This window comes from Protopterus annectens, chromosome 3.part0 (assembly GCF_019279795.1).
Source record: "Protopterus annectens isolate FY-2018-M chromosome 3.part0, PAN1.0, whole genome shotgun sequence".
NCBI classification, from domain to species: domain Eukaryota; kingdom Metazoa; phylum Chordata; order Ceratodontiformes; family Protopteridae; genus Protopterus; species Protopterus annectens.
The window spans coordinates 1,341,719,919-1,341,746,107 of NC_056731.1; the positions used below are offsets into that span (position 1 = coordinate 1,341,719,919).

General features: G+C 36.6%; 1 protein-coding gene across 1 annotated transcript in view; it reads left to right on the top strand.

Moving 5' to 3' along the window:
- The window catches only part of TTR (transthyretin), a 57,439-nt gene extending 35,077 nt beyond the window's left edge, over window positions 1-22,362 (top strand). Inside the window, exons 3-4 of the mRNA XM_044065448.1 lie at window positions 14,516-14,651; window positions 22,056-22,362. Coding sequence (XP_043921383.1) covers window positions 14,516-14,651; window positions 22,056-22,163 — 244 coding nt within the window. The 3' untranslated portion in view covers window positions 22,164-22,362. The remainder of the gene's footprint in view (window positions 1-14,515; window positions 14,652-22,055) is intronic.
- The last annotated feature ends 3,827 nt before the right edge of the window (window positions 22,363-26,189 follow it).

Here is a 26,189-nt window from a genome sequence, read left to right on the forward strand (position 1 = left end):
ATTAGATCTGTATGTTATGTGTATATCAAACTGCTGGTACAGAAGTGTGTGTGAAAAGGGTTTGTACAATACTGAGCTTAGAGGTGTAACCACAGTGTACCCTGCTGGATTAGAACATAAATGTATTTAAACGTAACTGCGTAAATGTATATACTTTAACAGTGGAAACTGGAACATAGAGGATTAACTTGCAAAACTTCAGAAAAATAGTTAGAATTAAATTATTTTATAACTGCACCATAAACAATGGTTTCAATGCAGCAAAGAGACAAGATGTGTAAAACTAGGGAGCCTTCTGCATTGTCTTGTAAGTGTTCTATTATTTTATGTCTCCCAGCAGCTGCAAACTTCTGAAGGCAATGTATTTTCACAGGGAGATGCTAAATGCTGGCAGTTTCTAGCAATGGGGGTTTAGCCTGCAATAGTCAGATGACAAGAAGTGATGTCATGCTGCAAGTATCCCAGCAACAATATTTGAAATATTAATTTAAGAAGTCTCTCAGAGGGAGACTGTGCATTTTGTATGTTGTCTTTGACCTGACAGCATCAGCTGGAAAACCCACTCACCACATCTGTCTTGCCTTGGTCTGTAAGTAAGCTAACTAGGGTACAGTAATTTCTCTTAGATATAATTAGGAATATAGTGAAGTATAGCTTAGATATTTTCTTTAATTATTTGAGACTATTCTGCAATGTTCTTTTAAATATTTCCTGTGATTTTGAACTCTGGAGTTACTGTGATTATTTACCAAGTATTCCCTTGTTCTTTTATTATTTATTATTAAATGTATTTAAACCTTTCAATTGTGGCTGGTCTGTCTAGAGATATTTAAGCTCTTAGACTACTTGCATATCTATTTGGTGACACTGTGCAGGTCACTCATAATAGTCTTGCTCTTGGTCAAACTACCATTTGGATTAATAGTAACCTTACACAGTAAGATTGGATACCCTTTTCTAAGGTCCTTAAAGTAGCTGATAAGCAGTAGCTGGTGGCAGTGAAAACTACCTTATAGTCTGGGCAGAAGGGGGCATAGCTAGTAAACCTACTCCAGCCTTTCCCATGTGTGTGTGTGTGTGTGTGTGTGTGTGTGTGTGTGTGTGTGTGTGTGTGTATAAATCAAACCTCAAAGTGTGTGTGTGTGTCAGCTACTTGGGCAGGGATACAAAGCACTGTTTTGATAGAAAGGGTGCTGGAGGTCTTGGCTTGGCCACTCAGCTGAAATTTCAACTCTATAGCTGTGCCAGTGGGGAGTCTTATTGGAGATCTGGAGAAAGAGGGAGAAACCAGCCCCAAACTAACTGTGGTTTCTGTGTGCTCCTAAGGGAAATTGCACTTTACTGTGTGTGCACTTGTCATCTTACCAGTGTGTATGCCCCCCACTATTGCCAGTGGTGAGGATTGATGCTTCTTGATTACTGGGCCAGTGCTGGGGCATCACATGCACAATCATATTAGCTCTTTTATGTCTATATCCACCCAGCAGAATGAACATTGGCTGTTAATGATTTTAGCTGTGATTTGTCACCCTAATCCCATGTGTGAAAATGAGAAAAAGGATTTATGTATGTATGTATGTATGTATGTATGGATAGTTGGATGGATTTTACTCATACAACCACACAGTGTATAATTTTAGTCTGTATGAGACAATCTTCCCACTTATCTCACCGCAGTGTCTTTTCCACATTTGCAGGTAATTTCTGTTGCTGTCTGAATACAGATTCCTACATTAACGAGCCATGTTACATTCCTAGAAATTACATTAATAAATATGCTGAGTTTATACTATTATATGTTGTATTCTTTCTACTACAGAATATCATGATAACATCCACCCTTAGCTGGTGTATAAAAGTATTTTATATACATTAAATAATGCTGAGGTAGGGGACATGCTTGTCTGGATCTCTGGCTTAGACAATTTACAGTAGGTCCATGAGTAAGAAAACAATAAATTCCACAAGAAATCTAAACCTATGCATAGCCACCAATAAAAGTAACAACTGAACCACATTGACAGTGTTCCTTACACTTAGGTCAAATATCCCAGCAGGAACTGCATGCCTTTCTGCCCAATATTTTGCCAAAAGTGCTTATCTATTGCCTGTGCAACATTCATTTCCTCAGTAAAACCAGTTTGGTCATGGTAGATGAGCTTGCAAGAGCAAATATATACACAGCCATTACTGTGTCAAAGCTCTTGTAATCTAAATATAGCTCTGAAATAGTTCTACATGTTTCCCTTCTAGAGAAATCACTGTTTGGTCAGAAAACTGGAACCATAGCCAATTATTTCTAAGAGAAGAGATGTAGTCCCACCTATATGAAGTTCATAAGAGGGTGATACCATTATTGGAATGAGGGCATCCTTAAATGTTCTATAAAACAGGGAGAGAACTTTATCCCCTTAGTCATATTTTCTTTAGCCTTTTTATAATTCAAGATCTCCAGTTTGAAAACTAGCACTAAAATTACACTATTGAACTCTGCAAGCACAGGCATGTTTCATCCCTCAATGGACTCAGAGATACCTCCAACATCAGAAGTGTATAACCCCTACAAATTTCAACAATTTCTTCAGACTGGATGTAAATGTTTCCACCAGTCAGTCTTACTGGTTTTGAGAGGTTTCATTCATTCCTGTCCCTTCTTCCCCTACTATGTTTGCCAGCCATTTAGCTGACTTAGTACCAGCTTAACCAATGTAGACAGCAGTTTTAGCCAGAGCATAGAATTATGAGCTGCTGGTTGAGTTATATTAGTGCCAAAGTTCATGTGGCTGTCATGATACTGGGTAGTTATCAACATCAAGTGCTTGAGTGGGATGTGAATTCATGCTTCCTTATGGCTGAACCTACTTCCTACATTGTTCTATGCCACTTCAATTCTCATTAACTTACAAGCATCCCAGTTGCTTAAATTAAGGCAATACTACAACAAGTTTGCTAAATTTGCATCTAATACATCTGTCAACACCCACCCCTGCATAGCCTTGAAGTTCCTCATCTGAATGGTACTATTTAATCATCTTACCTTCTTCTAGCTAAAAACTGCTCACAACTTACAGTATTTCCTTGAAAGGTACCCCTGTCAAAACAGAACCAAGAAGCTATCCTTCAAAAAAAGGAAGCCAATCTGGTGGTCCCCTGCCATAAACAAACTGTACAACAGAAGGAAGAAACTGTTGCAAAAGAGAGTAAAATCCCATGAGTGGAGGAGCTACTTCATCAGCCTCAGTAAGAAGCTGCGATCCCTGATAAAATCCTCCAAAGCTAATTATGAAAACAAAATTGCCACTGATTCTAAATACAACCACAAGCATTCTATAGCTATGTCAAGAATCTCAATGGCAACACTCAGATCTGCTCTGAGTTACAGCACAATGGCACTAAATATACAGACCGAACTGATATTGCCAACATCCTGGCAGATAGGTTCAGTGCTAACTTTACCTCCCCCCTTCACCCCCTAAAGAGCCCATCTCTATACCGGAAGAATGCAAAGTTCCTGTAATCATGGCTGCACAGGTAAAAACCACACTCTCCAAAGCCAAGAACACAGCATCCATGGGACCAGACAACATCCCAGGTTGTGTTCTACATGAACTACAGAACGTACTGGCACCCCACCTAAGTACCATGTTCAATCATAGCCTCACCTCAGGCTTTGTGCCTGCTGAATGGCGCACAGCAACAGCTATCCCATTCCACAAGGGGGGAGCCACCACAGACCCCGGGCAACTACTGCCCCATTAGCCTGATGAGCCTGGTCTGCAAGGCCATGGAATGTGTCATCATGGAACTTATAAACAAAGACATTGGTAATCTCCAAACTCTGGACTCCACTCAGTTCTCCTAAACCTGATAGACTTCTTTGAAGCAGTCACCAAAGCCGTAGATGAGGGTAAGGTGGTTCACATAGCCTATCTAGATCTTGCCAAGACTTTCGACACCATCCCCCACTCTGGAATTCTAGATAAACTCACTAAACTAGGCAAAAATCCCTATGTCACAAGATGGGTTTCCAACTGACTCACTGACAGAACCTACACTGTGAAAGTAGCAGACTCCAAATCCGGCTTCAGACCAGTGACAAGTGGAGTACCACAGGGTTCAGTCCTGGGCCCTCTCCTGTTTGGTATCTACTTCTCTGAAGTACAGGCTAACACAGAAGGTCTTTGGCTAATGAAGTTTGCAGATGACTGCAAACTAGGAGCCATAAGAAACTCCTAACGATGTGGACATCCTGCAAAAGGGCCTCACTGAGACAGATGCCTGGTGTCAAAGCCATGGCCTCAAGCTCAATGCCAAAAAGTGCATTGTCATCCCCTTTGGTAAAAACTCTGTACCCATGAACTACAACATAGCCAGTAGTATACTTAACACCGAAAGTGTGATAAGAGACCTTGGGACACAGGTGGACAGTAGTCTCTCCTTTGATAATCACATCGCCACAGTGGTCAGGAAATCCTTCTACATGGCACACCTCATCACAAAAGGTTTCTCAGCCAGAAAAAAAGAGGTCATTGTTCTCCTCTACTCATCACTCATTAGACCCATTATAGAGTGCAACACCCCTTTTGGTATGTACCTCACAAGGCATCTAAATCAACTGGAAAGGCCGCAGAAATACCTCACAAAGAGGATTACCAGCTTCAAACAGATGCCCTACGCAGACTGTCTCAAAAAACTCCAGCTTTACTCCGTCGCATATCGCCTACTCAGAGGTGATCTCTGCCTGACATACAAAGCTATGTCAAACCCAGAGCTGTTGGACATGCTCCACTTAAAGAAATCCCAATCCTTCTGAGCTACATGCTCTAGGGACCTAAACCTTGTCACCACAATAAACAGAACATACCGGAGAAATAGATTCCTGTCCCGGAGACCTCCCATACTCTGGAATAAACTACCTATCTATAGCAAACAAAGCTCCTCATTAGCACTCTTCAAGAAAAATCTTGATGATTGGATGGGAAATAGGAAATTCACCCCGGGGATCATTTCTGTGGCTCTGCTCGACAATGGCACAGGAAAATAATTTTCTTGGGTGGCAATAGCCAGGGTACCTTTTTGGCTGGACTTGTATAGGCCACAGGGCCGATAGCCTAGTACCTACCTATGAACCTATGAACCTATGAACCTCAATAAAGGATATGCTAAAGTAGTCTTCTTGAAAGGTACCCCCCTCAATAAAGGATTTGCTAAAGTAGTATATCCCAGACAGACACTCTCTAAATAAATGTCCAGTATCTACAACTAAGGTCCATAATGCTGCTACTGGTGATGCTTTGTATCCAAGACTTACAACTGAAGTCTAACATACATCAGACAACAATCTAGTTCACATATATTTAAAAGGTTAAAAACCACACCGGAACTACGGAGATAGATGGGAGATCTTGACCTTAGATCCTGTGGTTAAGGGAATTGTGGGATTGAAACCTTCAATTAGTTATAAGAATAAACCTAACATAAAGAGTATGTTATGTCATAGGACTATACCACCAGTTTCAGGTCATGTTGATGGATTAGTCTGGAACACACACCCATGTGGACGTTGTAACCAGTGTGCATTTATAGATACTAGGGATTCCTTCATCCATCCCGTTACTAACTATGAGTTCAAATTTTCAACAGGTACCAATTGTTTAGATTCTAATGTAGTCTATTTGGCTAGGTGTTCTGCCTGTACTTCTTTTTATATAGGCAAAACCAATAGGACCTTAAGGGAGCGGGTGAGGGAACATATGTATCAGATTAGGATAGCTAGTACTACTAATGCTTTCGCTAGACATGTTATAGCCACTGGTTCACAGCATACGTTTTTGTTTTGTGTTATAGAGGTAGTACGTTTGAACAAGAGAGGGGGGGACATTATTAATTGCACTTTGGAGAGAGAGATGCAATGGATTATTAGATGCAGGGCAGATAAGTTCCCAGGACTTAATGAGAAGGTTAATATAACCCCTGCACTAAAGAATAGGAGATGTTTTAGACCATAATACTTTTAATTATGGTATGTGCAAATGATCTCTATGTGACAGTTTTCTTAAATGTTTTAAATGTTTTAAATGATTTTATTTTTAATGTCTAGCGCTTGTTAGCCTTGTTAAATTTAATGTGTATTGTTTTCTTACCATATACTGAGCAGCTTTTTAAATGCGTAGTAAATAGCACTTGACATGTGTTTGGATTTGACCTATTAACAGCAGTGCTCTAGTATTTAAAATGGGGATGGTATGTTTTTCTTTTGTAACTGTCTGAAGAAGCCTACGGGTGAAAGCGCTAACAGTTTTTATATCATTAAACTGCTTGGTCTTTGTACTGCAGTTGTTGGTCGTTTTTGAACTGTTTTCCTGCATTGTTATATTCGTGGAATTTGGACTTTGTATTTTATCAGCCGTCAGACCCAGCGCATGGTGGTGTGTGTTATTTATATTTAAAAGGTATTCAAAACAATATCTTAACGACTCCTAGATTTGCTCCTGCTCCATTGCCTCAGGATAGAAAGCCATAAACATAAGACTCAAAACTCAATACAGGCATTTACATGCCTAAGTAACCTTACTAAACTCCATATCAGACTAGATAAATGAACCTATTATAATGACCTTCAACACAAATATAAAAAAAAATACATTTTTCTGGTCAACCCTAAATAGGTTACTGCACTCTGACCAGACTAACACTCCTTTCACAACAACCAGTAACTGCACTGAATCAATCTCCTCCCAGTTCAACAGCAATTTTATATAAACCATACTGTCCTTAGTTAACATTGACTCTGCTACTTCTGTCTCTCTCCCATCAACAAATCCAAATCTCTCCCATTACCTCAACATCACCCTCATACATATCACTACTATAAAAAAACTTCTTCTTAAATTGAAACTCACCACCTTGGCTGCTAACAAACTCCCATCAGAATATCTAAAAATAGCTGCTGATGTCATTGTTTTCTCTATTGTATACAGGCAGTCCCCGGATTAAGGACGAGATCCATTTTTTAGTCTTCCCTTAAGTCAAAATTGTATGTAAGTCTTATTAAATATCACTTAAATGCTTGTCTCTGTCTAGTATTTATTTTACTTTTCTTTGCATATAAAACACTTTAGAAACAATTCCAAATAAAAAATCTTAAACATAATACTATATACTGTAGTAATAATAATAATACTGTAAGTACAGTGAAATAGTACAGTAACTATGTTCATACAGTACAGTACAGAAGAATGTTCCATACAAAAAATATGTTAAACTTACCTGTTTTTAAGCTTCACTTCACATTTCTGTACTACAGGCATCACCCACGAATGTTTTCCACTCTTTCCTGAACTTTCAGACCTCTGCCAGACCTCCTGCTGTCCCCCAGACCCTAGTGAGCTGCAATGTCATTTGCCCATTCTACTGTACAGTACAGTAACTGCTTCAATACTGTACTATACAAGACAGCAGTCTTGACCAATCAGATCACCAACACAGTGATCACTTAACCAACTGGATTTCTTATTCTCTGTAAAGATGGAAGCAACTGCTCTAACAAAATGTATGAGCAACTTCACAAACAGGGAAAAGGAAAGTACAACATAATTCTTCATTTTCAAGGTAAGATTTTGGCAACTTTAAGGATTTTTATTTATTTTCACATTATTTCTGACATTGTGTCAGTCTGTTCTTATCTATGGGTTGTCCTTCCTTATGTCAGATGCCCGTAACCCCGGGACTACCTGTACTAGTAAATAGGTCCATATCTGAACAATATGTTCCAGCCATCTGGAAACATTCCTATATTATTCCATTACACAAAGGGGATACATCAACTGACTTTAAAAATTATAGACCCACGTCTATCCTCTCCCCACTTTCAAAAATCCTTTAAAAGTGCATCCACACACACCTCATACAATACCTCAGCTCCAATAACTTACTTCCCAAAACATAGCATGGCTTCAGTCCCCATCACAGTACAACCACTGTCCTATTGCATTTTACTAACACTACAAATCAACTTAGAAATAATGGCATATTTGTATCAACAATATTTTTAGACTTATCTAAAGTATTTGATGCAGTATCACATCAGCATTTACTCTCTGAACTTGCTTACATTAGACTTTCTCAATACTCCCTTAAATAGTCGCTTACCTATCTGCCTGAAAGAAAACAAGCAGTCAAGTATCATCAAGATGATTATTCCCTATTTCAACCTGTCATCACAGGAGTCCTACAAGCTCAATCCTCGGCCACTCATCTTTAACATCTTTGTAAATAAACTGCCATACAAGCATTGTCCAGCACGCTGATGATTCAGCATTAATATGTACAGCCCCAGTCATCTCCAAACTCCAGGAATTTATCCAGACTTATTTTACCTCTGTAGAAACCTGGTTAAAAAACTCATTCCTGCTCCTTAACCCTTACAAAACAAAATGAATCGTCTTCACCCCAAAACAATATAGCAACTATAAGCAATCTTTCCTAATTACATCAGCAGACAATACTAAAATAAAAATAGTCGCACACAGTAAACTCCTAGAAGTTGTCATTGATGAAAACCTCAACTTTGCCTACCGTATCTTACAAACCACAAAAAGACCATTCAGTAACTGGGCCCCCTCTATAGAGTGAAATAATATCTTACAGACACAGCATGGCAAGCATTAGCCTCAATCTACTGACTGCTAGCATTCCTTTATGCACCACCTGTCCTAACTTACCTAAATACCCCTCTTGAATCCAAATTAGCTTCTTTCTTTAATAAAAATAGCTAAATCTGTCACTAACTCAAAAAATAGAATCCACCAGTGTCAGGCCTTGAAACAACTTAAATGGCTCGAAATAAGCAATGTCCCAAAACATTCACAGTTAGTATCTGCATGCAAACTTATTTATTATCCAGATAAATGCCCCACACTAAAAAAATCTTACTGCCTTATCCCCCTTCAAGGGAACTCCACTCCTTTGACAAGTTCTTATTAAAAACAACTAAGTCTAATAATTTAGCTGGAGACTCTCTTTACTCCTGCTGCATCTCAAAAATATGGAACACCACCCTAGAGCATATCAAACTCACTGACAAACTACCACACTTTAAAAGCCTGCCTGAGCTACATCTGAATAAATCTTAATCCTACTCATGCTCAGCACTAGACTGACTCTATAATGTCCCAGCATTTCCTCCATCTTTTTTCTCCATCTTAACCTGCTCGCTTTCCAATTATACATACCTCTTTCTCCCTTTTCTCACTTCAATCAAATATTTTCTAATTTAATATCTCCTCTGCCACACTATGAACTCTAGCTATAGTTTCAAAATATCTGTACCTCCTTGCATTGCTTACCTAGATACACCCTATTCTACAACATTTTCCCTTCTAAAGTATAAATCCAATCCATTTACTTCCTGCAAGAATTTAGAGCTCCCAGAGCTATATACATTTACACATATTGATGTAAATACTTTACTGTATATACCTGTCTTGTAATCATGTTTGTTTTTTTTCTGTGAAATGTAAGTGTTGTTTTCGCAGAACTGGGTAAATTCACTTGTTATTATAAATGTACTGTGATGGAACTTTTCTCTCTGGGCCTCCACTGAAAATGGGCTTGGTCCGGTCAGTCTTTCCCAGTCAATAAAGATAAATGAATAAATAGACCCATATTCACAATGGCTCCTATCATTCTTTTTTTTTTTATTTTTTACTTTTTAGCTGTATAATTGTCTGTAGATATTAGCTGCCACTGATATTTTGACTTTCTAAGATCACAGTACTAAAACTTCTGTTTTTGCTGTATAATTGCGTAATTTTTTACTCCTAACTTCTTTTCACCCTTTATCTCTTACTCCATTTTTCTCTTTCTCCTTTTCCCTTACTTTTTATAACAGCATAATACTTTTTGGAAGTTAAATTTTATAACTTTAAACTAAATATATTTCTTCTTCTTTAATTGTATTATTATATACTGTTTTTTTATTAAATATTCCATTCTACCATTTTTATTCTGTATCTATTGTTTGTAATCAATACTATATTTATTTTTAAAATTGTTAATGTACTTTGGAAATTTTCTCCCAAGACCTCGGCTGAAATGGGTTATTTTTATGCTTAGTCACACCTTCCTGATAAACAAATTCAAATAAATATAAATAAATAAAAAGAAGAACAATGCCACAGTGTAATAAAGCAAACCATTTCTACTACTGCTCATTTTACTGCTGTAGCAGTACGGGGGGGGGGGGGCAGAAGTTTTTTTTTTATTTTTTTTGCAATTATTCAACAGGATTGCCCAAGTGGGCCATGCAAATCACATTTTCACCAGAGGTCCAGGAAGAAAAGCTCCACATTTGCATGTTACGTAATAGAAAACAATCCATGTGTTTATATCATGAAGTACTAACTACAAACATAGCAACACATCTTAATCAGATCTTAGTGTAATGGGGCCTATTCTTCCAACAATTTAAAAGCCAGTCATCACACCTTTTCTGTTCTATTTCCTCTGATGTGGGACATTCTTCAGTGAAAGACTGTAGTCATTTCATGGAATTTAAAATTAATTTAACTTCTCAGCTGAATGATAGCTCAGACTATAAATGCTTCATCCATCCAACTCACTTAATTTCTCCTAAATCATACTCTGAAGTGAGTTATTCACTTTTACAATCTATTTGAGAGAGTTATGTGTGAATTAATTACTACCATAATGACTAATGTGTTTGGTTAAAACCTGTAAAAATATATGAACTACAGATTCTAATTGTTCTTAATTCAGTGCTTGCAAATATCACTGAAGTATTTATTTCTAGTATTTTATATTATGTTTATGTTATTTGTCACTTCTTTCTTTCTTTCTTTCGTTTCTTCATATTCATTCTCTGATTATCCAGTTCAAGGTCATAGCACAATCACGGACTGCCCTGATATTCAATGAGTATAAAGAAGAGAGACAGAAAAACTAATCCTGGATTAAATGCTAGTCTATCATGAGATGTATACAATTTAGACAATTGCCAGTCTACTTGAGTCATGTCTCAGGGATATGGGAGGAAAAAAGAGCACTGATAGAAAGCCCATTCCGATGCAGGTAGGGCGTAAAAACTTCACAAGGACAGCACTTTTGTGTCATTGCTCAAACATCTCCTGGGTTGTATTTGAAATGAGTCAATTTGAATCAGTGCACTGTTACAGTTAATAAACATAAACCAGAATAAAATAATCTCCAATGTATTGCTTAATTTTTTGTTTGACTAAAGTAACACAGCAGTTGAAGCTATAAATATATTAGTATATAATATAAAGAATATTCAGGTAGTTGAGTTATAGTTCCATATCAGGCCAAAGTGCAAATTATAAATAGACTTTAAGATCTGTTCTTTTTAATTTTAGCAATAAAATTAATAAATGTACATAACTATCCTACAAAGGATGTGTCATTAAGAATTAGCTTAGCATATGCAGTTACATAATCAGTATAAAAAGACTTCAGAGATGACTGCTAAACAACAGATTGAAGTATTAATAACTGTGAGCTTAAAATGGTAGACAGTTTTATCACCAGTACTTATGAGCACAGATGAAGACAGTTACTCTCACTGCTTCAACGGAGAATCGACTATGAATAATTCAATACAGAAGTGGTTTGCACCAATGAAACTATCATCAGTCTATTAATTATTTCAGCAAGGTGTATAGCAACATTGCTCAGATAAACACTGCAGTATTATTTTTAGATTAAGAGAAAACAGTTTTATATTAGTAATCTGTCTTTAAAGGGGAAAAATGAACAAGCACAGGAATCTGTCTAGTTCCACCCTCACCAAAGTGAGTGTTCAGGGAAAAATAAAAACCAAAAAAATGCAACCCACATTCCAAAATCAGATACTAAGAAAAGCATATCATATATATAAATGGAGTGACTTTGTACTAAAATCACTTTCGGCTAACTAATGCGATAAAGCCTTCATCAGGTCTGTGGCAAGAACTAAAATCATATACGTAGTTAAATAAATAAAAAGAGCTAACTAGATAGATACAAGAAAAAACACACAAAGTTATCTAACCATAAACACACTAATTAGAACACTATAAATATAAATATATATTTGTGTAGCGCAGCTCAGCTTGAAGGAGACATCAGTGGTGTTTTGGAGAAAAAATAATTACACTTTTCTTAATACCTGATTTTTTAATGTGGGTTGCAAATAGAGAGGTGGTTTCCTTAACTAGGATTTAGTGTGATCTAATCAGTAGTAGTATGTATGTGGGTGGGTACTTGCTGTTCTTAAATGTACTTTTACGGCCCTGTTTATATTGTTTGCCTGGAATAGGCTGGTCTAAAATTAAACAATATGTATATTTTCTACACTTGCTTCTAAGTGTATAACAGCTATTTATTTCTGATTTTTTTATTACTGAGCTTTGCTTGTCTGTGATGAATAAAGGCTTGTTGCTTTGGAACATTACCTGGGTTTCAGGATTTTTGAAAATTACTGTGCCTGAGCTCATCAACAAAGTTTTAAGATTACTAGTTTTCCTGTTTATTTATTTATTTATTTATTTATTTTTATTTCTTCCTTCAAAGGGAGCTACAAACCAGAGTGATGGTGACTGCATTTTGACATTATATGATATTCTGATAAATAAATTCATAATATCAAATATGCTGATACATTAGAATGGGTTGCCAAAAGTCCTGCATTTGTCAGTCACTGGCAAATAGTCCATCCATCACTTTTCTGGAACTGTTAAGAGCTTTATGTCCTATGAACTGATTAAATACAGTTACATCTGCTTTATTTCATATAGCATGTGGCAATGCCCTGAAACTCTTTATACCAGTCTTTTCCCAAATATGGAATAAAAGCAGACAGACTGTAGAAAATATTACAGTTTCATCCTGTTTTCTCAAACTTTGTGCACTTTTGGATAGGGTGTTTTGGCAACTGTGTCAAAATATAATAGGCTATGAAGTTACATCATTTTCAAGGAAAACTCAGTAGGCTGTAAACTCACTTTTCCACTAAAAGATAAGAAGGCTGTAGGTCTGATCATGACACCAGACATTTGAAATGAAGTTCAGATAAACACTACTGTGCAGCATGAGCGTGAAGGAGTTGTGCCTCTCCTGACATCTGCTCCTTTGGATGAACCATTAAAATGACGTTTATCAGTCAAGTCTGTATTACGTTAGCTAGATGTTAAAGACCTCATGGTACTAGTCAACAAAAAACATAGAAGTCTAGTTTGCCCAAATGTTTTTTCCAATTTCCTTCAGCCAATGAAAACAATAGTACTGTCGCCATCGAAAAAAGGTAAATTGAATGGAATCTATCAGGTCAACATTCTAACACAATAAAACTATTTATCCAATTAGGTAAATTAGTGATTGATTTGTCATAACTGAATGATTACTTTTCTTTTGATTTTATGTTTTTTTTGTTTCCTTATTAATTATTTTTTTTTTATTTTGCTCTATATCACATTATAATTTTGTGTTTCATTTATATAATTATTCTTACACTCACATCCACTTCCTGGACTCCATCTATATTTGCTGTGACCTGCTCATATTTCTTCATCAGGTTACTCTAAACAGTTAAATAAATAAATAAATAAACAAATAGTTTCAAAAGACAAGCATCTCATGTTCACAACCTGTAAGAGTGTTCTTCAAGAAGGCATGAGATGAGTTTTCCACTGAAATACTGAGATCTGTAATGGCTCCAGAAAATTTATCTGAAACTAATGTTTTTGCCATATGTAAATATTTCTTTACTGTATCTCTAATGTGCTATTGTAATTATTTATTCCTCGAGCTCATATCCCCAGGCCTCCTCTGAAAATGGGACTGTTAAGGTCAGTCAAACTTTTCCAGAAAAAAAGGCAATCAATAATTAAGATATTTTTCACATCTGTGCAGCTTGAGATTATTTATAATGCCTTATTTTTTTTTCTTTTCAAGTGCACATGTAATAAAAATAAAAATGTAACGTTAGTAAGAGTCAATATGTATTTCATTCGTTCCCCAAAATGTTCTTCACTTAACTTTCTACAGCTGAAAGCATTTGCATGTAAGTATATGTTTTATATTTCACAAACAAATACAACCAAATTTTGCAAGCCAAGCAGCACCACTAGCTGGAGCAATTTTCCATCTGGCAACGTGGAACCCCAGCTTATCTGTATCAAAATGTATGTAACATCCATAATTCTATGCCATTTAGTTATTACCCTCACCCCAGAATGCACATAGACATGCACACACATTTACAAGATTTTGATGGCATGCATGCTTGCATGCATTCAGTTATTGTCTAGATCCATTAAAAGCACTACTTTATTCTTATTGCTTCTGCATCATTGTCTAGAATTCTGAGTCAGTTTTCTACCTCACTTTGGGCTAATCATGTTTTACTGATCACCTTTATGATCCATGATAATAAGTTTGACAATGTACAGCTATTCAGACAAGGGCTAGTGAAAATGTGATGTGTTACTCTTTTTAACAGGAAAACAACAAGAGATGGTGAAATTCACAACCTTCTTAATGATGAAAATTTCCTAGAAGGTGAATACAAGGTGACATTTGGTACCAAATCATTCTGGGAGGGATTAAATCTGAATCCTTTCCATTTAGATCATGATGTAAGTAAATATTGCACTTATTTTCAAATAGTAATTCCTTCCAGTGAGCTATTATATATCTACCTGTAAGACAATATAATAAAAAAAGAGTCAGCAACTTTATAGTCATCAGATGTTATTGGATGAGTGATCTTGTCACAATTAAATGTAGTTTAACAATGGGAGTTTATCAGCAGTTACAGATTCATCATGTTCATTTGTGTCAAGTTTTTCTACATATTTACTTACCAAAAATGTACTTCAAGTCTAATGAAAAGTGGAATATTGTCAGAAAGCTTTGTTTGAGTTTGTTTCATAGATGTTTTTATTGACTACAAAGATGCCAACTGCTTTTATTTTATTCGGTATCCTATTTTTAATGTTGGTACCTGCTGACCATTAGCTGAAGTTTGGACTTTATAGGTTCATATGTAATCACAAGGCTATCAGTTTACAGACTATTACAAGCCTAGAAAATAAACAGATGTCAGAATTAAACTATGTGCCTTGCATCTGTGAGGTAAAGACCTTAGTCATTATGCCAAACCCTCACTCCCTAAACAGATTTCCAAGTTGATATCATAGATAGTTGATAGGCTTGCAGTCCAGGGACTATTAAGTAGCTTATTCTAAATTTCCAGTTGCCCCAAGCACTGTCTGGTTATGTGACTTCCTCAGGGTCATGCTGTGAGCAAACGAGGACTGAAGGATTCAAACCTCCCAGAGGAACTACAGCCCACAGTCTTAACCTTCTGCATCAACTGTTATACTACAGAACACAACAGTAAGATATTTCAAACTATTAATGGTTCATAGGCAGATAATAGGTAACCAGTTTGCAGGCTGTTACAAGCCTTGCCAGTAACCACAGATGAAAATCAAACCATGTACCTTATACCTGTGAGGTGAATAGTTTAATTATTATGCCAGACCCCCCCCCTCCTTTTGTTATATTTTTAGATACAGATTATATCTTTAAGTGCTGTGTAACAAAACAGCTTACATGCACAGCAGAAGGACATTCAGTTGCAATGGAGGTGTACTGGGTTAGGAATAAGCCTAATTAACAGGAAGAGGAAAGACAGTAATAGCTGAGCATGATCAAGGTTTCTCTCTGGGAATTAGAGGACGAGTTGGTGGACACTGGATGATACTTCAGCACGCCACCATTTGCTGGTTAAAACCAAGAATGACATGCAGGTTTGCTGGGAGGTGTTGTATTTAGGTCTGCACAATATAAAATATTAAATAAAAAGAAAAGAAAACTGTCAATATCAGTGTCATAACTTCTGCAGCACTCATTTTTTTACAAAAGTATTGATAGCAAGGACATAAAATCATTAAAACTCTTGAGAACTTCACTTCAGAAATGACTGAAGATAAAATTTGCAAGCTAAATTAACGAATAACTCAGGCTGATAGATTTTGGGAGTGCAACAGTTAGCCCAGATGGACTCTAGATAAAACTGGTTAAACTTCTTCTGGGCGCCCCTTATTTCAACCAAAACTGGAGGATACTCAGAGAACAGACTATGCAGCATATTAACAGAATGGACCAAAACAAAAAACATATGAGAGTAACCACTTCATGCTGCATAATAAATCAGCCTATAAACACATCAGCAGGGCATTCATCTATAATGCATGTGGCTTGGGTTGGGTATAAGTCAGAGAAACAGGAAAGGCTGGGCATGGATAGCAATAAGAACTGAGCATGTGAAAGACTTCAAGGAGCAGGACAGTAGTTTTTACTTCAGCAAGGTACCGCCTGCTGAGAGAGACCCAGAAAGGCATGCAGATCAAGTGGAGAAGTGGTACACTAGGTCTGCCAGCCTGCTATTTGTATGCAGACATATGCATGTACCTCTTGCAGATATTTTATATCTGAGCCTTTAAAGAGAAAGTTACCCCAGTCAAAAGGTTGTATCATCCTGTGGATCTTGAATACATAGTAACTTGGTTATTAATTTACACTATACTGATAACACATCAGTGCAGTGGGAGGAGCATGAATAATTCATAGCTATGGCATATTATATACTCTAGATGCACAGTGTAATGTGATAACATATCCAAATGATTCCTGTAACATCCGAATATTGGATTGTTATCCACAATTAGCCTGTTTGTGGCATCATCTGCAAATTATAACAAAAATATTTTAGCAGGAGTGAGGAAGGAAAATAGAAAAGATGTCAGTAAGTATTGTATATTAAATATAAAGTCTGATCATTTTAAATTACTTTAATTAGATATTTTAAGTAGATACCCAAAACTCAACAGAAATAACAGCAGCAATAAAGTGACTGTGGTTCACAAATTGGAAAAAAAAAACTCGTTTAGATGCAAATTTGGAGATTTTCTGAGGTAAACCTAGATGAGAATGACTGCAGACCAACACATACTTTAACTAGAATGTGTAAGTCTACAGCACACACCAGTAATCACCTAGGTTATTCTTTTAATGTCCTAGATAATATACTACCTCTTCCCCGTTTTATGTCAAGAACTTCTGTAACTGCAATATGTTCTTAAACCAGATAAATCTTTGGTTTACTAGCATACATTTTAAAAACATTATCCATTTTGCACAACCATTTATAGACAACCAAACATTAGTTCATCATTTCGAATATTTCGCTGTCATTTTCTAACTAAGGTGGTCTGAGTAAACTACTACAGCTTCAGTGAAAGCAGTGCATATTCTTGAATTCTTCCCAGGAAAAAGTTTTTTCCATGACTCTCTGACTTAGGCTTTTAATCATATAGGTTGGCACCTTTCAAGGGTAGAATGCTGAGGTAGGGTGATAATAAATAAGAAGGATAACTGTCTTCTGTAATTATGTGTGCAGGTGTGACAGGTCTCTACTATGGACCAGCAATCAAAGAGACTCAGTCCTCACCATTGATTCCAGTGAAGGATGGTCACTAAGAGCAAAGATGGATTCACACAGTATTTTCAGAAGCATTTCCCTGCATCAAGCACAAATTCCCTTAAGAGCACACAGGGAACACACTCCAGACCTGGGGCTAGACTCTATTTCTCTCCCCAGACCCACACAAAACTCCACACTGACCACTTTGGAGCTCTGTGTCCCTGTTCCCAGTAGCTGACACACACATTGGGATATTTTAGTTTTACACACACATTCTCCCTAGGAGAAGCTGGCACAGATTTACTAGCTGTGCCCCTTTCTACCCAGACTCTGAGGTAATCATGCTGCCACAAGTCAGCTACTCTAAGGCTCTTACAAAGGGTACTCAATTATATTGTGTAAAATGAATACTAATACAAATGGTAGGGTGTGACCAAAGCAGCAAGGCCTTCAGGAGAGCCACAGTGTCACTAAAACCAGCATAAGTACTCTCAGATGTTAAAAGTATTCTCTAAAGGACCAGCCACAATGAAAGGTATTAAAATATTTAATGATAAATAATAAAACAGAAAACAGGAGAATGCAGAATACAATAAGCAACAGTTTCAACCACAGAAATATAAAAATAATACAGTTGGATAGTTTCTCACAAATGCAGAAACCATACTAAACTATTCTCACTAAATGTTCCTGACTGTTACTGTTCCTTGCCTACTTACTAAAGCAAGGCAAGCTGATGTGTGCTGAGTGTCTTAGCACTGCAAAAGCCAGATGATGTCTCTATTTGTCTGTGAGGATATGCGAGATATATATCCTGTCAGAAATCTTTCCTATCAGATTTTAAAGTGCTACTGTGAGGTTTCCAAAGAAACCAGATGCTGGTTAGAGGATGACATAATCTCTGGTCACCTGATTCTGGTACAACATACACACACACACACACACACACACACACACACACACACACACACACACACACAGTTTTGCTAAGATCTGTGGCAGCATCTGAAAGCTATAACACGATTTCAAACTTTCCACCCTTCCAGGGTTCTCTGATAAACATACACATTTGATCAGTTATAACAATACAACCTAATATACATTCATACATACTTTCTGTACAGCAGAACTTACTGTTGATGTATTTTTAGCACAAGTAACTTGCAAATATATTTTTAACTCAAACATCTGTACAAATCAGTGTGATATTCAAAAAACATAAAATTATTCACAAAACTCCAGCTAACTATGCTGGCTGGCTTATATATACATATACTGCCATATTCTCCCTGATACAGATGCTACTACCTCTTAACATCACAGCAGGTTAGGATTTTTTACTATCTTGTGTTACCACAACAGGCACAGGTACAGGTTTCTCAGCTGCAACCTTCACCAGTTTTGAATGACGCTGTTTCAAACATCTTGCTTTTTTTCTAAAGAAGGGTCCAACATAAACATCAAGTCTATTTTATGGCTTTTCAGGCTACTCCCAAGGGTGAGTTTGGTGGTAATTTACTGCATACTTGACTGTCATTACACACCTTTACTTCTTTTTCCAGATCCTGATCTAAGCCAGGCTACTGTACATCTGATATGGCTAACATGTCATTCTGGATACTCCAGGAGGAGCTCAATAAATTTTTTTTTTAGTATTAATGAAAGACTTTGTGAGGGAATTATAACTCCAGACATTATACTAAGCAGGGAAAGGAAAATGCAATACAGATGGATCAAAATAATACATGGAACATGGGGATCTGTCTAAAGATAGCAGAAGACATTGTACTTAATGCATTAAAGTAAACTGTACAGAAGGGCATTGTGGCTTAAATATATATTTTATAAACAAAATCAGTAAGCAAATACTACAGTGTATGATAGGTTTGTTCCAACAGATGTTACAACCGGGATATGTACCAAAATTATAGAAGAAGGTCATTATACTTACTATCCATAAGAATAATACTATTAATGATCTATCAATTAAGATAAAATAATGTGAGCCAAAGTGATTTGATAAAAATAGAGGAGTTCTGCACAGCTCGGTACTGTGTCTGGCAGTGTTCAACATTTTTTATGTCAAAAATGTAAATCATGGATATATTTTGAACCCAGAGAAAATACTGGTGGAAAAAGAAATAAACATTATACAAAGGTCTATAGGATTGTTTCTTTTCTCCAGAATCAGAAGTATTTTCAAGCATATGTGGAGTGACTTCAGTTATCGTCATAAGTAAATAATACTGGATTTCATTAAAAAATATGTAATTATGTATTTTTGGGAAGAAAAGAAACTATACCAATATACCATAAATAGCAACAATTTGTCAAAGGTTGCTGAATGTAAAGATACTGGTGTGACAGTGACCTGATAATTAAAATCTAATATATATTAAGGATTTTTTAATTAGAAGATATTAAGGCACAGGAACAAAGATAAGAATTTTAATAAAAACAACAGATCATGAATCACAAGTACAAACTGTAAAGCTTTAATGTAAAGGCACTTTATCAATACACCCATTCACTTCTGAAAGCCAGAATTTAATTAATAATCACATGTCCTTTAAGAACTTTTGTTTTGTTGTGGATTATATAACTTGCTATTGAACGTTTATGCTTTGGAACTTGGTTCTTATAGCAATAACCATTATTATAACAAAAAGGAATGAAAAATCTTTCACCCCAGTAATCAACTGTGATTAGGCCAATGCTGGAATATGGCATTGCTTCCTGTGCATGCACAAACATGGATATCGAAAGTTTAGAGAAAGTTTTTTTTCAAGATTAATTGGGAAACATTAGAAAAAGTCTCACATTCAAAGAGCATCAGCATTGGGATTACACTCAATCCATTATAGAGTGTTTTGAGGGGATTTGATATGGGCATACAAGATAAAATACAACTTGATTTTTGGCATGGAGAGGTAGAACATGACAGGGATTCAAGAAACAATAATCTGCTGCTGATGATAGATAAATGCAATGCAAATATAAAAAAAATATTTTTTTCCACGTGGGGTGGCAAAACTATGGAACACGATTCCAATAAATATCAGTCAGAAATTTTGAAAATGTTTTCAACTTGTTAGTCTCAGTAGCTCAACAGGTAGCACACTTACCTTTGATGCAGAAGGCTCTGGGTTCTAATTCCACACCAGGTAGTTGGATTAACTAATGAGGATGGGGTAATAGTTAAGGGGTGTACCTCCCACGTATATTGTTTGATTCTCATCTTTTGTTATTGGCTAGGCGGGTAATATTCTGCAGACTGATTGCCTAGTATTTACCTATGAATCTAATTAAACTTGATCTAGATAACTTTGAAATATACTGCTATATGTTACGCTTAATGAAAACCTTTTGGAATAACATAACATAATCATTCTATTATTTATTTCAGAATACCCTTTTCAAATATATTAATGTGTTTGTGGAAAAATCACATCTCTGGCGTCCCCGTAGTTAATTTTCACAGTATGCATTGGCACAGTATAAGTAACATATAGCATCAATATTCAGCTATATCTAATTCTAGGCATTTCTGAAACATGTAATCTACTTAATGCATCACCACTGACTGGATACTTTTCTAGTCTGCAAAATGTATGCGTAGCATCTGTTAAACCATGAATACTAGCTTTGATTCATTTTAACTTTCCAATTTATTCTCAAAATGCAAGTTCTCTTTTAATGAGCACCTTATGTAAAGCCTCACTTTCAGAATGTACTTCTTCCCAGTGTAAACAAATATCATTTATCCCGTTTCTTCCACTAAGCTTGAACCATTGGATTTCTCTATAATTAAAGGTACCACCTATTTTTGTTCCTTACTAGTAACTTTCTTATCAGCATTTTCTGCTATGTTATAAACTGTACTGTAAATTTTATAGCACAAGGTAAAGACCTGTATTCTCAAAAGGCAGATCTTAAGAAAAATCTGAGAATGCAGTGAGGCAACATTTTTCAAATGATAAAGTACAAAGGGGTTAAACAAGAGATGCTAAATACTTGGAAATTAGTTAATATGCCATCTGCTGCTCATGCATTGCTTACAATGCACCCTTAGGGGAAGCAACAGTTATTCAAGAGTGTGAATGTAAGGTTTTAGGTCAGCTAAATGGAAACAAGCAGGCCCAGAAGCCCCTAGCTTACAAAAGGAAAATGGTCTGAATAAAAGTTTCTCACATCTCCTGTGGCATGGCCCATGGAGAGAAGATTTGGCATGAATTCCAACAGAGTTCCACTAAAAATGTCACTTGAGGGGAAATGACCCCCAGTGTGCATGAATATGGTGAAGCAGTTAAAATGCTATTAAGCAGACCTTGCAACAAAACAATTTAGAATATTATGTGGCAGTTTTCACTTCATTTTTTTCAACAACAAAGTCTGTCTGACTATATGGTATAACCTTTGTAATTCAGCTTGCTGATTCTATAGCTTATTTTCCCTAGGTCCTATTATGACCCCATAATCAAAATCAGTATATAAATATTCATGTTGTGCTCTTAATAAGTTGTCTAACCCTGATTTGTTTCATTTGCAGGTGACATTCAAGGCTCATACCGGTGGCCATCAACATTATACTATTGCAGTTCTTCTTAGTCCCTACTCTATCACAACCACTGCTGTTGTCAGCAGCGTACAAACGTAAAGCAGTAATGATCGTCCAGCAGTAAATCATTCTTACCACACATGAGTAGAATGGTTCTGGAAAATGGAATCTCTTTTCATATATAAGATGTGTTAGCATTCATTAATAAATGAAAGCATTGTTATTAACGTTCATTAATAAATGACAGCATTGTTATTATTGTAAAGTAAACTGTAATAAACTTGTGTTGTGTTTAAAACATGCTGAGCACTTATTACATTGCTGTTTAAAGATAAATGAAGTAAATACTCCATTCAGAGTATAAGAAAGTTTACTTTCAGGCTGCAGTGTATAAAGATATGTTCCAGTTAACAAGTAATTCATGAAAAAGAGAAAGAATTCAGTTTTGATAAGATTATTCTTCAAGTGATTGGTGTAAGATCAAAAGACATGTATATACAAATCCTCAGCTAATTAGGGTATCCCAAAAGAAACTACAGTTGTGCAAGTTGAACTTACCATAACGGTAGATGTTTGAGTGATCACTGCTGCAGTAGCCTTAGCTATATGGGTTATATCCTGCCTAGCATATAACAGTCACCTAGCTTTCGAAGCTTTAGGGTACTTTCCATGCTTCCAAACTGTCAAGCAGCTCAAGCTGAGCTGAGCTGACTAAAAGACAAGGTTGGGTGTGAAGCCCTTCAGAGCTTTTCTGACAGTAGAGAGAAGGAAGCTGAGCCATGAAAAGACAAAGCTAGGAACAACAAAAAATAAATGCTCACACACTGGCATAAAAATACACCAAAACAAGGGGGATGAAGAGGAAGTATGGCTACTGCAGCAGTGATCATTCAAACATCTACAGTTATGGTAAGTTCAACTTACAGAACTGTCCTAGGTTCTTCATATTGATCACTGTTGCAGTAGCCTGTGGATAGATTACAATAGTTGACTATATTTGGGAGGTGGAAGGAGAAGGGTCCAGGAGCCCCTTGAGACTGGTCCTAGCAAACTGTGATCAAGACCTAGCTTTCTAAAAGTATGTACAGAGGACCAAGTGGCAGCTTCTAGAATACTTCTAAAATCCAACCCTTTCCAAAAAGCATAGAAGAAGCCGAGGTCCTCATAGAGAGGGCCTTGACCCTGCCTGGAGCAGTTTTGTCATGGTGAGTATAACAAAAGATATAGCCTTAGTGAACCATTTGGAAATAGCCTGTTTTGACACTTGTTGTCCCTTCTTCTTACCTTCACAAGAAATGAACAATTGATCGAATGATCTGAAAGTTTTAGCTCTGTCAAGGTAGTACCTCAGTTGTCTGTTGACATCTAAGGTATGAAGTATCCGTTCCCCTCAGTTTTTAGGTTCAGGAAAGAAAACAGGGAGATAGATAGTCCTGACTTAAAGGAAACTCAGATCTCACTTTAGACATAAAAGAAGGATTAGTTCTCAAATAAATCCTGTCGTTGTGGAAAATAAGTTAGGGTTGATTCACCATAAGAGCTTGCAACTCAGATACCCTTCTTGCAGAAGTGAGAGTAATCAATAAAACTTTTCCATGTTAAGAACTTCAAGTCAGTCAGATTTACTAGTTCAGATGGAGCAAGTGTTAGTTTCTCTAACACAAAATTAAGATCCCAAGGAGGGGCCACCGGTTTACTTAGATGCCTCTTGTGCAAAATCCCTTTCAAGAACATTTTTACATGTGACTGCCTTGAAAAGGAGGCTCCATGGGCATACATGCTGAAATGGCCAACAAATGAACCTTGACAGAGGAATAAGAAAGGCCATAGGATAGTAATTCACACAAATATTGTAAAACCAGAGAACAACGAGCCCTGAATGGATGGTGGTTATGTTCTTGGAGTCAACTAGAAAACCTTTTCCATTTGCTAATATATGATTTTTTAGCAGCATGCTTTTTTTCCTCCATTAGTACCTGTTGCACATTTTCAGAAAAGAAGTGCCTAAAAGGAATTAAGACCCTATCATCCAGGCAGTCAATTGAAGATGATTGATGTGGAGGTGCATCAAATACCCCTGTTCTTGTCTGTGTAGATCCATTATGTGAGGAAGCTTGTGGTAATTGCCCTTGGCCATTCCCAAAAGAATGAAGAACCATGTTTGCCTGGGCCAGAAGGGAGTCACCACAATGATCTTGGGGGATTCCTACTGAATCTTCAGAGGTACCCTGGATATTTGAGGAGGAGTAGATACATGCTTGGTTTTCTGTCTCTTTTTGACAGAAAAACTAGGGCCAGCTGTGTTACTTATGGCAGGCATTGCTTCCCCAGTGATGGGCATGGCATTCTGACACAGCAGGGAAACTTTGCCTGTTCCCTCCTCAGGACCGCTCACTGAGGGGACCCCAATAGCTGCAGAGGATATGACTAACCCCCAGGCCATAGTGCCCATAGATATTACACCAGAGGCATCTGGGGTAAAAGATGAGTGGTCTGAGTTACAACAAATGCCCACAGCAGAGTTGCCCACCTGCAGCTAAGGCAAATTGCTAGCCTGCTATGGTGGCAAAGGCTGTTTGCTTAGCTTTTCTTTTTGTGGCTGGAAGAAAGACAAACTGTGGAAGTGACATTCTGTTCCATAGTCAAGCTGAAAACGGTGCTTCTATCCTGAGGAAAACAAACAACACTGCCAGTAAAACTACCAGTCCACAAAATTACTTTTTTTAGTACAGAAAAAATACAGTAAAAAGCACTTTCAAACACTATGGCAGCCTGACAATATTAAAATAAACACAATTTCTTCACAGAAAATAGTTTATCAGTTAGATAACGATGCTTTTAAACTGCCAGAAACAACAAGTGCTCCATTTAAAAGTACATTTCAGTCTTGAGACAATCAGTTAAAACACAACACTCCTCAATTTAAAATCATTTTCCTGAAAAGAAAAATAATAAAACATCAGTAAAAAATGTGAAAACTGAAGTTTTTTTCCCCCCAAAGGGAACCTCTCTGCCCAGCTAAGGAAATCACAGTCCGATCTTTGATCCTGAAAAGCCTCAGGGACACGAAATCTTCAGCATCAGTAAAACTCTGAAGGGCTTCACACCCACACGTGTCTTTTAGTCAGCTCATCTCAAGCTGCTTGTAGGTTTGGGTTCATGGAAGGTGCCCTGAAGCTTTGGAAGCTGGCCAGCTGTTATATCCTTGTAACAGATACAGCTAAGGCTACTACATTAGTGATCAATATGAAGAACATCACATTGTATAGAATGCTTTAGTACTACTAAATGATGTGTTTTTTTTTCTGATTCCATATTTCACTATGTAAAAATGAATACTCATCTGGTCTCTATGCTAACAATATTTGTGTACAGTAAGATGCTCAATCTAATCAAAACATAGAACTGACAGTTTGACATGACCGAAAGTATATAATTTAATATATAGAATTATCAATACAACAACAAAGTATTTACAGTAGATTTGAAAGCAAACATAAACTAAAATATGGAAAATAGGTAGAGTCTTACAAACAATGAAAAATAAAAGGCAGCTGTTGCAAGACAAAAGCGACGCTTGGTAGATGATAAATCCTTTATAAGCAGAAAACTCCAAATCCAGAAAAAATACAGACAATGTTCATCCAAGATAAAGCAGTGCAAGCAAACACAGCAGTATTAAGTGCTTTTGTCTGGTAGATGACTTCCTCAGAATACATAAATACTGCAATTAGCACCTGTTTAAATACATTGCTTACCCAATCACAAATAACTGACATCATTTCCCCCATTAACAAGGCTGCAAATACTTAATACAAGCCAAATATAAAACAATAATACATGTAAAAAGTTTAAAACATCCCTAAGTGTATATAACTAAATAAAAAACATAGATTTTAATTTCAACAGAGAAGATAAAGAAATTCTATCATTTAACCCAGGAGCATGATAGGCATCAAGCCTAATTTGCCATTTGAGTTCTACAAACTCCAAATACTCATTCAAGGGCCCCCCACAAGGTCCCAGATCTACCTGTTCCAATATAAAGAACAGGAAGGAATGGGTAGGTTCACTAACCAAATGTTTATATAATGCATTCTTTTCATTTTTGTTTCTGATATCATA